Below are 12,500 nucleotides of genomic sequence, written 5' to 3'. Positions count from 1 at the left end.
TAAAAGATGAGAAAGATGACCTTTTAATCTTAGAAAGCCTAAAGAGACATCACAGAGAGATGCTCTGTTGCCATCCTTTAGAGTGTTGGAAGAGAGAGGGAGAGAAGGTCCTCTGTGCCACATGCGTTCCCCCCTCAGAGTCACCCTACTTCAATGAAGAGAGTTTCTCCATTCTACAGAGGGAGATTAGTCACTTTCAGGCCCAAGGCAACGTACTGGTCTGTGGAGACCTGAATGCTAGAACAGCAGAAGAACAAGACACTATTAACAGTCACGGGGACAAACAGCTACCAGGAAGCAACAACGTTTCCCTCCCCACAAACCCCCACATAAACAACTATGACAAGGTGAAAAACAAAAAATGGAGTACAGCTCGTGAAGCTCTGTCGAACACTGGGTCTGTACATAGTCAATGGCAGGCTGAGAGGGGACTCTTTTGGTAGGTACACCAATAGCTCATCCCTTGGCAGCAGCACTGTAGACTACTTCCTCACCGACCTAAACCCAGAGTCTCTCAGAGCCTTCACACTCAGCCCACTAACACCTCTCTCAGACCACAGTAAAATCATAAACTTTATATTTGGAACATAAACTTTATATTTGACAAATTAGCCTCCTTGGCTAATCTAAAGAAGCATAAGAGAAATAAGAGAATGAAAAATGGTTTGATAATGATTGCAAAAAATCTAAGAAAGTCATTGAGAAATATATCTAATCAAAAACATAGAGAACCAGACAACAAAAATACAAACACACCCTAAGAACAAAAAAGCAACAGCACATTAGAAATCAGCTGGATGGAATTGAGGAATCCATAGAATCAAACCACTTCTGGGAGATTTGGAATAAATTAAACAAACCTCATCATGACGAATTGTCTCTCCAACATGGGGACATGTAGAGAAATCATTTTGTAAACCTCTACAGCAATATAACAAAGAGCCCAGAACAAAAAGATAGTCAAGAAAAATGACAAATCCTTGAATCAGCAGTCAAAGACTATCAGAATCCTGTGGATACCCCAATTACAGAAGAAGAATTATTGGAAAAACTATGCACTCTTCAACCAAAAAAGGCCTGTGGCGCTGATGGTATTTTAAATGAAATTACAAATATACAGACCACAAATTCAAATTGGCTATACTCAAACTCTTCAACATTATCCCCACTGCAGGTATTTCCCCCGATATTTGGAACCAGGGATTGATCACACCAATCTATAAAAATGGAGACAAATTTGACCCAAATAATTACAGAGGAATTTGCGTTAAAAGCAACTTGGGGAAAATCCTCTGTAGTATCATAAATAGCAGACGACATCATTTCCTTGACGAACACAACGTCCTGAGCAGAAGTCAGATTGGATTATCGTACAACAGACCACATTTTCACCCTACACACTCTAATTGACAAACAAGTAAACCAAACAAAGGCAAAATCTACTCGTGGTTTGTAGATTTCAAGAAAGCATTTGATTCAATTTGGCACAAAGCTCTTTTTTATAAACTAACAGAAAGTGGTATTGGAGGTAAAACATATGATTTTATTAAATCAGTGTACACTAAAAACAAATGTGCAGTTAAAATTGGCAACAAGCAAACAGACTTCTTCTCTCAGGGACGGGGAGTGAAACAGGGCTGCCCCATAAGTCCAACACTATTTAACATCTATGTTAATGAATTGTCAAAAACATTAGAAGAATCGGCAGCACCTGGTATCACCCTACACCACACTGAAATCTGCTAAACGTAGATGAGCTGGTGCTGCTGTCTCCCACTAAATAGGGGTTACAGCAGCACCTAGATCGTCTTCACAGGTTCTGTCAGACCTGAGCTCTGACCATTAACCTAAAAAACAACAAATATATTGATATTCCAAAAAAGGTCAGGAAATCAGGATGACAAATATAAATTCTATTTGGACACAGTGCTATTAGAACACACCAAAAACTACACAAATCTAGGACTAAATATCAGCAACACAGGTAGCTTTTACAGTGGCTGTGAATGAGCTGAGAGACAAAGCAAGAAGAGTGTTTTATGCCATTAAAAGGAACATTAAAATCGAAATTCCAATCTGGCTCAAAATGTTCCAATCGGTTATAGAACCAATAGCTCTATATGGCAGTGAAGTATGGGGTCCACTCTCTAATAATGAATTCACCAAATGGGACAAACATCCAATTGAAATACTGCATGCAGAGTTTTGCAAGACTGTATTGCAAGTGCAAAGAAAAACTCTAAATAACGCATGTAGAGCAGAATTGGGCCAATACCCCCGACTCATTCGAATAGAAAAAAGAGCCATCAAATTTTACAACCACCTAAAAACAAGCGACTCCAAAACATTCCATCACACAGCTCTACAATGTCAAGAGATGAAACCAGAGAAGAGTCCCCTCAGCCAGCTGTTTCTGAGACTCAGTTCACCAACCCAAACCAAAAATATATCACCTATTGGAAAGACACCACAAAAAAATCAAAGTAAACTTCTGTGCTATTTGGCACTAAACAGACAGTACTTGGTGGCAGACTATCTGACCACTGTGACTGATAGAAAACTGAGGAAAACATTGACTAGGTACAGACTCAGTAAGTACAGTCTGGCTATAGAGACCGGTCGTCACAGACAAACCTGGCTGCCCAGAGAGGACAGGCTGTGCTCACTCTGCTCCAGGATAGAGGTAGAGACAATGCTTTATTTCCAACTACACTGTGACAAATACTCAGACCATAGAGAATATTTATTTCCCAAAATTATAATTCAATACAAAGAATTTGAAACTATAAAAGATGAAGAAAAAATCTAATATTTATTGGGTGAAAAGCCAAAATGCGCAGTTTTGGCAGCCAAATATGTGTCCCCCTGCCACAACCTGAGGGACAGCCAGTGAAAAGTGCAATGTAATGTCGATAATATTTCCCATCTTGTTTTGTTTTGTCTTTCATACCATGTCATGTGTTTTCTCAGTCATGTTGACACTGGTCTACTACCATGTCATGTGTTTTCTCAGTCATGTTGACACTGGTCTACTACCATGTCATGTGTTTTCTCAGTCATGTTGACACTGGTCTACTACCATGTCATGTGTTTTCTCAGTCATGTTGACACTGGTCTACTACCATGTCATGTGTTTTCTCAGTCATGTTGACATTGGTCTACTACCATTGATTTAATGTATTGTTGTTCTCATTAATATTGTTGTTGTAGTTTTTGTTAATGGTAATCCCATGTCCACTACTACTATTATTATTGCTGTTGGTCCCACCATGTATTTATATATAAATATAAATATATATATATATATATATATATATATATATATATATATATATATATATATATATATATAGTTTATATATGTATATATATATATATATATATATATATATAAATATATATTTTTCTAGATGTATACGTTGACAATGTGAGTAATAATGAACTTGCCATGTCAATAAAGTAAATTGAATTGTATTGAGAAGGAGAAAGGACAGAGTGAGAGCGAAGGAAAAGCTCAGAGAGAGAACATAGAGAGAGAGAGAGAGAGAGAGAGAGAGGGGGCAGAGAGAAGAGAGAGAAAGGGGGGAGAACATAGAGTGAGAGAGAGAGAGAGAGAGAGAGAGAGAGAGAGGAGAGAAAGAGAGGGAGAGAACATAGAAAAAGGACATAGATAGAGAGAGTAGCGAGAAGAGAGAAACAGAGGCAGAGAAAGAGAGAGCAAGAGAGAGAGAGAGTGAGTGAGAGAGAGAGAGGGAGAGAGAGAGAAAAAGAGAGGAGGATCAGATAGGACTAGGAGGTTATCATGGTTTGAATCAGTATTGATCTAATGAGGGAAACCATAGGATTTTCTCCTCTCTGTTTCTCCTTTCATGATTGGTTTAGCTCTCTGTACCGATCCTTGTCCAAGCACTCACACTCGCATCGCTCTCATACTCTGCTTTCTCTCTCTGCTTCTTCTCTCTCTCTTTCTCCGTCCTTCTCTGTTCTCTCTACGGTTGCAATTGATCTAAACCAGAGCCGTGGATTCAAATAGTTCGTTTCCATGCCAATTCTGTATGCTCAGGACTGAAATGAAAGTAGGGGACCCCACAACGATCAGAGAGAGAGGGGATGACAGATGATCAAATATCTATACAGAAGCTTGGGTGACAACAGGAGTGGAGAGTATGTGTGGAAGTGGAGGCTGTGTGTATTGTAAACACATAGGAGTGGAGAGTGTGTGTGGAAGTGGAGGCTGTGTGTATTGTAAACACATAGGAGTGGAGAGTATGTGTGGAAGTGGAGGCTGTGTGTATTGTAAACACATAGGAGTGGAGAGTGTGTGTGGAAGTGGAGGCTGTGTGTATTGTAAACACATAGGAGTGGAGAGTGTGTGTGGAAGTGGAGGCTGTGTGTATTGTAAACACAGTACAAGGGTACAGAAATAGAAATAGCTCTGTAAGCCTTGGGTACGACTGTGTGTGTATGTTGGTGGGTGTGTACTGTATAGGCCTACTGTGTGTGTGTGTGTGTTTCTGATTTTCACAGCCATATGATTGTCCTCATCCACTTGTTGTGCTTCCACTTCACACTGTAGCGATCGTCAGTGATTTTATAGTACAGATACTTTACAGTGTGTTGATGATTGTTGCTTTCAGTGATTGTACCCCCCCCCCCCCCCCAATCTGGCTGTCTATCTACTCTGATTTATTCCTCTCCCTCTCTCTTTCCCTCTCTTTCTCCCTCTCTCTTTGCCCCCCACCCCCTTCACTCTCTACCTTTTCCTGCAGTCTGTCTCATCTGATTTCCCTCCTCTCTCCATTAGAGTGTAGGAGTGGAGACAAAGCCTTAATGGAAGGGTACTTGTCTGTCTCAGTGTGAAAACGAGGGCGTCTCATCTCCTCGGCATAATAACCTATTGAGACGGAGACGTGTTGCGCAACAGATTAGTGTGAAGACAAGAGCGTCTGCTGGTAATAACTCTGAGACTGAGACTTGTTGTAAAGAGGCTGCAGGAAATGTACAGGAGGTGTGTCATTCACCTCCCTGAAAGCATCATTCCAACTACTTGTACTCGATATGTATTAAACATCTTTCTTTGTGTGAAAGAGGGAGCATCGTGTTGCATGATAAGCTATGAAAAGACTGTCGTGTTGGGAAACAGTGTCAAAGGTATTGGATGCCTATAGGACAAAAGCATCTGCTGAGCATACAGGCTGTACTTATGTTGTTTAGAGGAGATGTGTTCAACGCCTCCATTTATATGGAAACTGTTGACAGTGAAAAACCCAGCAGTGTTGCAGTTCTTGACTCAAACCCAGTGCGCCTGGCACCTACTACCATACCCCGTGTCTATAAGGTAGTCGTTTTGGAATTGTTAGCTAGATTACTTGTTGGTTATTACTGCATTGTCGGAACTAGAAGCACAAGCATTTCGCTACACTCGCATTAACATCTGCTAACCATGTGTATGTGACAAATACAATTGGATTTGATTTGATTTGTTTTGTCCATTCACCCTCTGAATGGCACACATACACAATCCATGTCTCAATTGTCTCAAGGCTTAAACAATCCTTATTTAACCCGTCTCCTCCCCTTCATCTACACTGATTGAAGTGGATCTAACAAGGGAAATCAATAAGGGATCATAGCTTTCATCTGGATTCACCTGGTCAGTCTGTCGTGGAAAGAGCAGGTGTTCCTAATGTTTTGTATACTCTGTGTATACAGTATGCACAATGTTGCATGCTAGAAAGTAATCCCGCAATTCTACTTTACTGTACTGAAGACTGTTGAGTGAAGTGAATGAAGGGTTAGCAAATGCTGTATTACCATATTATAAAATGGGTTGTTTGGATTCCGGATGCTGATTGGTTGGTAGCAGGGAGTTATAGCACCACAATCCCTCATTCTCCGGGTGATGCCTGTTAACAGTTCCATTAAATGTATAAATGTGCATTTACTGTCCCACAGCCCAGCCAGTCAATTTGTAAATTTAATCTCCCCCGGGGAAAAAAGTGTCAAGACAATATGTCCCCATGCTACGAGCCCAGCATTTGGTTTGGGACAGTACAACTATGTGCCTATCAGATTTGTGCAACATGTTGCAGGTTTTTTTTCTCCACTGCGCCACATGACATGACATGACGAGCCTGACAGCTTCTCTGATCCAGGCCAATTCATGTATCAGCATCATTATAATGGATGCATTCAAAGAATTGGCAATAGAAACAAAGGTAAAACAAACAAAAATTCCATAGTTTGCTGTCATTTCAGCTGCTCGATGTGATTGTGTGTTAGCTTGCCTTTGGTGGGCTAGTTAGCTAGCAAAGGAGAAGTAACGTTAGCCTAGCTATCCTACATAACTATATTATTGACTAGGAGAAGTAACGTTAGCCTAGCTATCCTACATAACTATATTATTGACTAGGAGAAGTAACGTTAGCCTAGCTATCCTACATAACTATATTATTGACTTGGAGAAGTAACATTAGCCTAGCTATCCTACATAACTATATTATTGACTAGGAGAAGTAACATTAGCCTAGCAATCCTACATAACTATGTTATTGACTTGGAGAAGTAACGTTAGCTTAGCTGTCCTACATAACTATATGATATTGAGTTGACCATCAGCTGGTTGTTGCCTAATTATACATGGTTTATTTAGCAGGGTAGCCTAGTGGTTAGAGCGTTGGACTAGTAACCAGAAGGTTGCGAGTTCAAACCCCCGAGCTGACAAGGTACAAATCTGTCGTTCTGCCCCTGAACAGGCAGTTAACCCACTGTTCCCAGGCCGTCATTGAAAATAAGAATTTGTTCTTAACTGACTTGCCTAGTTAAATAAAGGTAAAATAAAAAAAAATAAAATAAATATGTATTGATGTTCTTGTCTCTCATTACCATTGAACCTCTGCTAGCTAGCTAGCTAGCTCCATGCCAATAATGTGTTTAGCATAGCAACGTGGAATGACTAGAATGAATGACAGAACTGATATTGCAGGCGAAAGCCTGTGGAAAATCCAATCAGGAAGTGTCTCTTATTTTAAAACCTCTCTGTTCCTCAGCATGCCTATCCTCCATTTAAAGGGATATCAATCAGATTCCTTTTTCTATGGCTTCCCTAAGGTGTCAACAGTCTTTAGACATAGTTTCAGGCTTTTATTTTGAAAAATGAGCGTGAAGGATCACATTGCGTAAGTGGGTAGGTATATTGCACTTGTGATTTCATGAATATGAATATTTTCTAGTAATATTATTTGACTGCGGCGCTATGCTATTCAGCGGTTGCTGATGATGAGAGAGAGAGAGAGGCCCTAAGAACAGCCCTTAGTCAGGAGTTATGACACGATAATCCCCGGGTTCTCATGCGTTGTACAACACTGTTGAGTGAAGGAAGGGTTAAGGCTCTCTTTGCATTTTAGGAAACCATTTCAATAAAAGAGACATTATGAGAGAGAAAGGAAATTGTGTACAGTTATAGTTAAGAGGGAGAGAGAGAGAGAGAGAGAGAGAGAGAGAGAGAGAGAGAGAGGGAGAGAGAGTGAGAGAGAGTGATGGGTGTTTGTAGCTTGGAGCCAACGGGTGGCCAGGGTACAAGCGGTAAACCAGTATAAACCACCCCCCTTTCATTCTCCAACCGTGACACCACACCACACCAGACAGGCAGTGTGTGTGTGTGTGTGTGTGTGTGTGGGTGACTGGATGCGAGCCTAATCCCCAGGTGGTCTGAGCATCCAATAATAATCCCTTTCTATTACCGTGCCGATAGCATCTCTGGTATGGAACGAGAGAGAGAGAAAGAGGGAGAGAAGAGAGAGAGAAACAGAGAGAGAGAAGAGTGAGAGAGAGGGAGAGAGAGATAGAGAGGGAGAGAGAGAGAGAGAGAGGAAGAGAGGGAGAGAGAGAGAGAGAGAGAGAGAGAGAGAGAGAGAGAGAGAGAGAGAGAGAGAGAGGAAGAGAGAGAGAGAGGGAGAAAGGGAGAGAGAGAGAGAGAGAGAGAGAGAGGAATGCATTGTGTGTGTGTTTGTGTGTGTGCATGCATTGCGTGTGTGTGTGTGTGTGTACTTACGATGATGAGCAGTATAAAGTAGATGAAGTTGTAGAAGGAGTGAGCATCCATTACATAGTACATGATCTCTACCCAGCCTTCCAGGGTGATGACCTGGAGAGGAACACACACACACACACACACACACACACACACACACACACACACACACACACACACACACACAACATGTCTCTAAGTCAAGGACAATAGGCTTTGACATGTCCATTGTTACCAAGAATTCAGACATTTCACCAAGACAAAGCTCACTTTGTCCTTCTACAGATCAGCCAGATCAGTCACCCTCCTGTTGACCTAGACTGGAGAACATCGTCTGATAACATCCACTTCCTGATTCATTTCCCCACTAAAAGTCACATAGAGGAGAGCTCTCTGTCTCTGTAATGTAATCAGATAATCAGATAGCAAGCCAATTACAGAGTGTATATCTCCCCATCACCTAATCACTACTGTCAGACACTTCACTACTGCTGGAGAACTACAAGGCTGATGTTCCAGACCAGCATACATTATTCAATTCATTACAGCAAGTAGATATCTTGTCATGACCTAATCACTATGGTAACCTCTGCTCTATCTTGTCATGACCTAATCACTATGGTAACCTCTATCTTGTCATGACCTAATCACTATGGTAACCTCTATCTTGTCATGACCTAATCACTATGGTGACCTCTGCTCTATCTTGTCATGACCTAATCACTATGGTAACCTCTATGTTGTCATGACCTAATCACTATGGTAACCTCTACTCTATCTTGTCATGACCTAATCACTATGGTAACCTCTACTCTATCTTGTCGTGAGTGAATCACTATGGCAACCTTTGCTCTATCTTGTCATGACCTAATCACTATGGTAACCTCTGCTCTATCTTGTCATGACCTAATCACTATGGTAACCTCTACTCTATCTTGTCATGGCCTAATCACTATGGTAAACTCTACTCTCTCTTGTCTAATCACTATGGTAACCTCTATGTTGTCATGACCTAATCACTATGGTAACCTCTATGTTGTCATGACCTAATCACTATGGTAACCTCTATGTTGTCATGACCTAATCACTATGGTAACCTCTACTCTATCTTGTCATGACCTAATCACTATGGTAACCTCTACTCTCTCTTGTCATGACCGAATCACTATGGTAACCTCTGCTCTATCTTGTCATGACCTAATCACTATGGTAACCTCTACTCTCTCTTGTCATGACCTAATCACTATGGTAACCTCTACTCTATCTTGTCATGACCTATTCACTATGGTAATCTCTGCTCTATCTTGTCATGGCCTAATCACTATGGTAACCTCTACTCTCTCTTGTCATGACCTAATCACTATGGTAACCTCTACTCTATCTTGTCATGACCTAATCACTATGGTAACCTCTACTCTCTCTTGTCATGACCGAATCACTATGGTAACCTCTGCTCTATCTTGTCATGACCTAATCACTATGGTAACCTCTATCTTGTCATGACCTAATCACTATGGTAACCTCTACTCTCTCTTGTCATGACCTAATCACTATGGTAACCTCTATGTTGTCATGACCTAATCACTATGGTAACCTCTATCTTGTCATGACCTAATCACTATGGTAACCTCTACTCTATCTTGTCATGACCTATTCACTATGGTAATCTCTGCTCTATCTTGTCATGGCCTAATCACTATGGTAACCTCTACTCTCTCTTGTCATGACCGAATCACTATGGTAACCTCTGCTCTATCTTGTCATGACCTAATCACTATGGTAACCTCTATCTTGTCATGACCTAATCACTATGGTAACCTCTACTCTCTCTTGTCATGACCTAATCACTATGGTAACCTCTACTCTATCTTGTCATGACCTAATCACTATGGTAACCTCTACTCTATCTTGTCATGACCTATTCACTATGGTAATCTCTGCTCTATCTTGTCATGGCCTAATCACTAAGGTAACCTCTACTCTCTCTTGTCATGACCTAATCACTATGGTAACCTCTACTCTATCTTGTCATGACCTAATCACTATGGTAACCTCTACTCTATCTCGACATACTCCTGACCTATACTTCAGGGGTGGGACAACTCTAGTCTAAGAGGACTGGCACGGTGTGCAGGTGTTTGTTCCAGCCCAGTGTCAACATGCACTAACACACCTGATAAGACTAACAATGATCTAAATAAAAGTGAAATCATGCATGTTGGTGCAGGGCGGGAACAAAAGCCTGCCCACAGCAGCCCTCCAGTACAGGGATTTGATCTGGCCTCTACTTTAACCAATACAGCTCCCTGGACAGTGCAAAGACATACGATATGACAGGCACCTTTAGGCACCTTTCCCCGACCTACATTGACTAACCTGTGGCCCCACACATTGACTTGGTTCCGGTACCCCATGTATATAGCCTTGTTATTGTTATTTTCTTTCTTTTTATTAAATATTTTCTTTACAAGATTTTGTAACTGCATTGTTGTTTAGGGGCTTTTAAATAAGCATTTCACTGTAAGGTTAGAACCTGTGGTATTCGGCGCATGTGACAAATAAAATTTGATTCGATTTTTACATCAATAGAAAAAGAGAGACAGAGAAAGCAAGCTAGGTAGGTGTAGAGAGAGACACGTTGTGGTGCATATCTAGCCACATCAGCTCATAAAGCTCAACCAATACAAATGAAGAAAAGAAAGTCCAAACCACCCAATCAAAGCCCTACCTGAAAGATGACGATCCAAGCGTAGGCGATATTGTCGAAGTTGATGGCTCCTTTATGTGGGTTGCTGTGGCCCGTGTGACAGCGTGTGTAATACTGGTTCCAGTTGACACACAGTCCAGGCCCACTCACTGACCCGTTAACCAGGGGTTCAGGACTCAGCCCCAAACCCTGTCTGTGTGTCACATCGTCCTTGTCCAGGCAGCAGGTACGTCCTAGTTCTCGGCGGGCCGGGACGTCGGTGCACGCCATGATGCCGTTGTCCTGGGCGAGAGAGCAGATGAAGGGTCGCTCATCATCCTCGTCTGCCATGTAGTAAGGGCGAGGCAGGGAGATGTCTTTAGAACTGAGGAGAGAGAGATGGAGAGGGATGGAGAGGAGGAGAGAGGAATGGAGAGGAGAGAGGGATGGAGAGGAGGAGAGAGGAATGGAGGAAGAGAGAGGGATGGAGAGGAGGAGAGAGATGGATGAGAGGGATGGAGAGAGGGATGGAGAGGAAACAGGAATGGAGAGGAGGAGAGGGGGATGAAGAGGATGAGAGAGGAATGGAGAGGAGGAGAGAGAGATGGAGAGGAGGAGAGAGGAATGGAGAGGAGGAGAGAGGAATGGAAAGGAGGAGAGAGGGATGGAGAGGAGGAGAGAGAGATGGAGAGGAGGAGAGAGGGATGGAGAGGAGGGGAGAAGAATGGAGAGGAGGAGAGAGGAATGGAGAGGAGGAGAGAGGGATGGAGAGGAGGAGAGAGGGATGGAGAGGAGGAGAGAGTAATTGAGAGGAGGAGAGAGGAATGGAGAGGAGGAGAGAGGGATGGAGAGGAGGAGAGAGGGATGGAGAGGAGGAGAGAGGAATGGAGAGGAGGAGAGAGGGATGGAGAGGAGGAGAGAGGGATGGAGAGGAGGAGAGAGTAATGGAGAGGAGGAGAGAGAGATGGAGAGGAGGAGAGAGGGATGGAGAGGAGGAGAGAGTAATGGAGAGGAGGAGAGAGGAATGGAGAGGATGACAGAGGAATGGAGAGGAGGAGAGGGAGATGGAGAGGAGGAGAGAGAGATGGAGAGATATGGAGAGGAGGAGAGAGGGATGGAGAGGAGGAGAGAGGGATGGAGAGGAGGAGAGAGGAATGGAGAGGAGGAAGGGGGGTGGAGTGGGATGGAGAGGAGGAGAGAGGAATGGAGAGGAGGAGAGAGGAATGAGGAGGAGCGAGTAATGGAGAGGAGGAGAGAGGGATGGAGAGGAGGAGAGAGGAATGAGGAGGAGAGAGTAATGGAGAAGAGGAGAGAGGAGAAGAGAGGGATGGAGAGGAGGAGAGAGGAATGGAGAGGAGGAGAGAGGAATGAGGAGGAGAGAGTAATGGAGAGGAGGAGAGAGGAATGGAGAGGAGGAGAGAGAGATGGAGAGGAGGAGAGAGGGATGGAGAGGGATGAGAGGAAGAGAGGGATGGAGAGGAGGAGAGAGGAATGGTGAGGAGGAGAGAGAGATGGAGAGGAATGGAGAGAGGAATGGAGAGGAGGAGAGAGGAATGGAGAGGATGAGAGAGGAATGGAGAGGATGAGAGAGGAATGGAGAGGAGGAGAGAGAGATGGAGAGGAGGAGAGAGGGATGAGAGGGATGGAGAGGAGGAGAGAGGGATGGAGAGGAGGAGAGAGGAATGGAAAGGAGGAGGAGGGATGGAGAGTGATGGAGAGGAGGAGAGATGAATGGAGCGGAGGAGTGAGGAATGGAGAGGAGGAGAGAGGGATGGAGAGGAG

At 43.0% G+C, this 12,500-nt stretch overlaps 1 protein-coding gene across 1 annotated transcript in view; it reads right to left on the bottom strand.

Annotated features, from left to right (window-relative positions):
* LOC110495064 (voltage-dependent T-type calcium channel subunit alpha-1I-like) overlaps positions 1–12,500 on the bottom strand; it is a 63,747-nt gene that overhangs the window by 1,365 nt on the left and 49,882 nt on the right. The window contains exons 5-6 of the mRNA XM_036942584.1: positions 10,761–11,103; positions 8,054–8,146 (exon numbers count right to left, since the gene is read on the bottom strand). Coding sequence (XP_036798479.1) covers positions 8,054–8,146; positions 10,761–11,103 — 436 coding nt within the window. The remainder of the gene's footprint in view (positions 1–8,053; positions 8,147–10,760; positions 11,104–12,500) is intronic.

This window comes from Oncorhynchus mykiss, chromosome 13 (genome assembly GCF_013265735.2).
Source record: "Oncorhynchus mykiss isolate Arlee chromosome 13, USDA_OmykA_1.1, whole genome shotgun sequence".
NCBI classification, from domain to species: Eukaryota; Metazoa; Chordata; class Actinopteri; order Salmoniformes; family Salmonidae; genus Oncorhynchus; species Oncorhynchus mykiss.
Note: the sequence above shows the minus strand (reverse complement) of the source record. Positions and strands in the feature narration are given on the sequence as shown.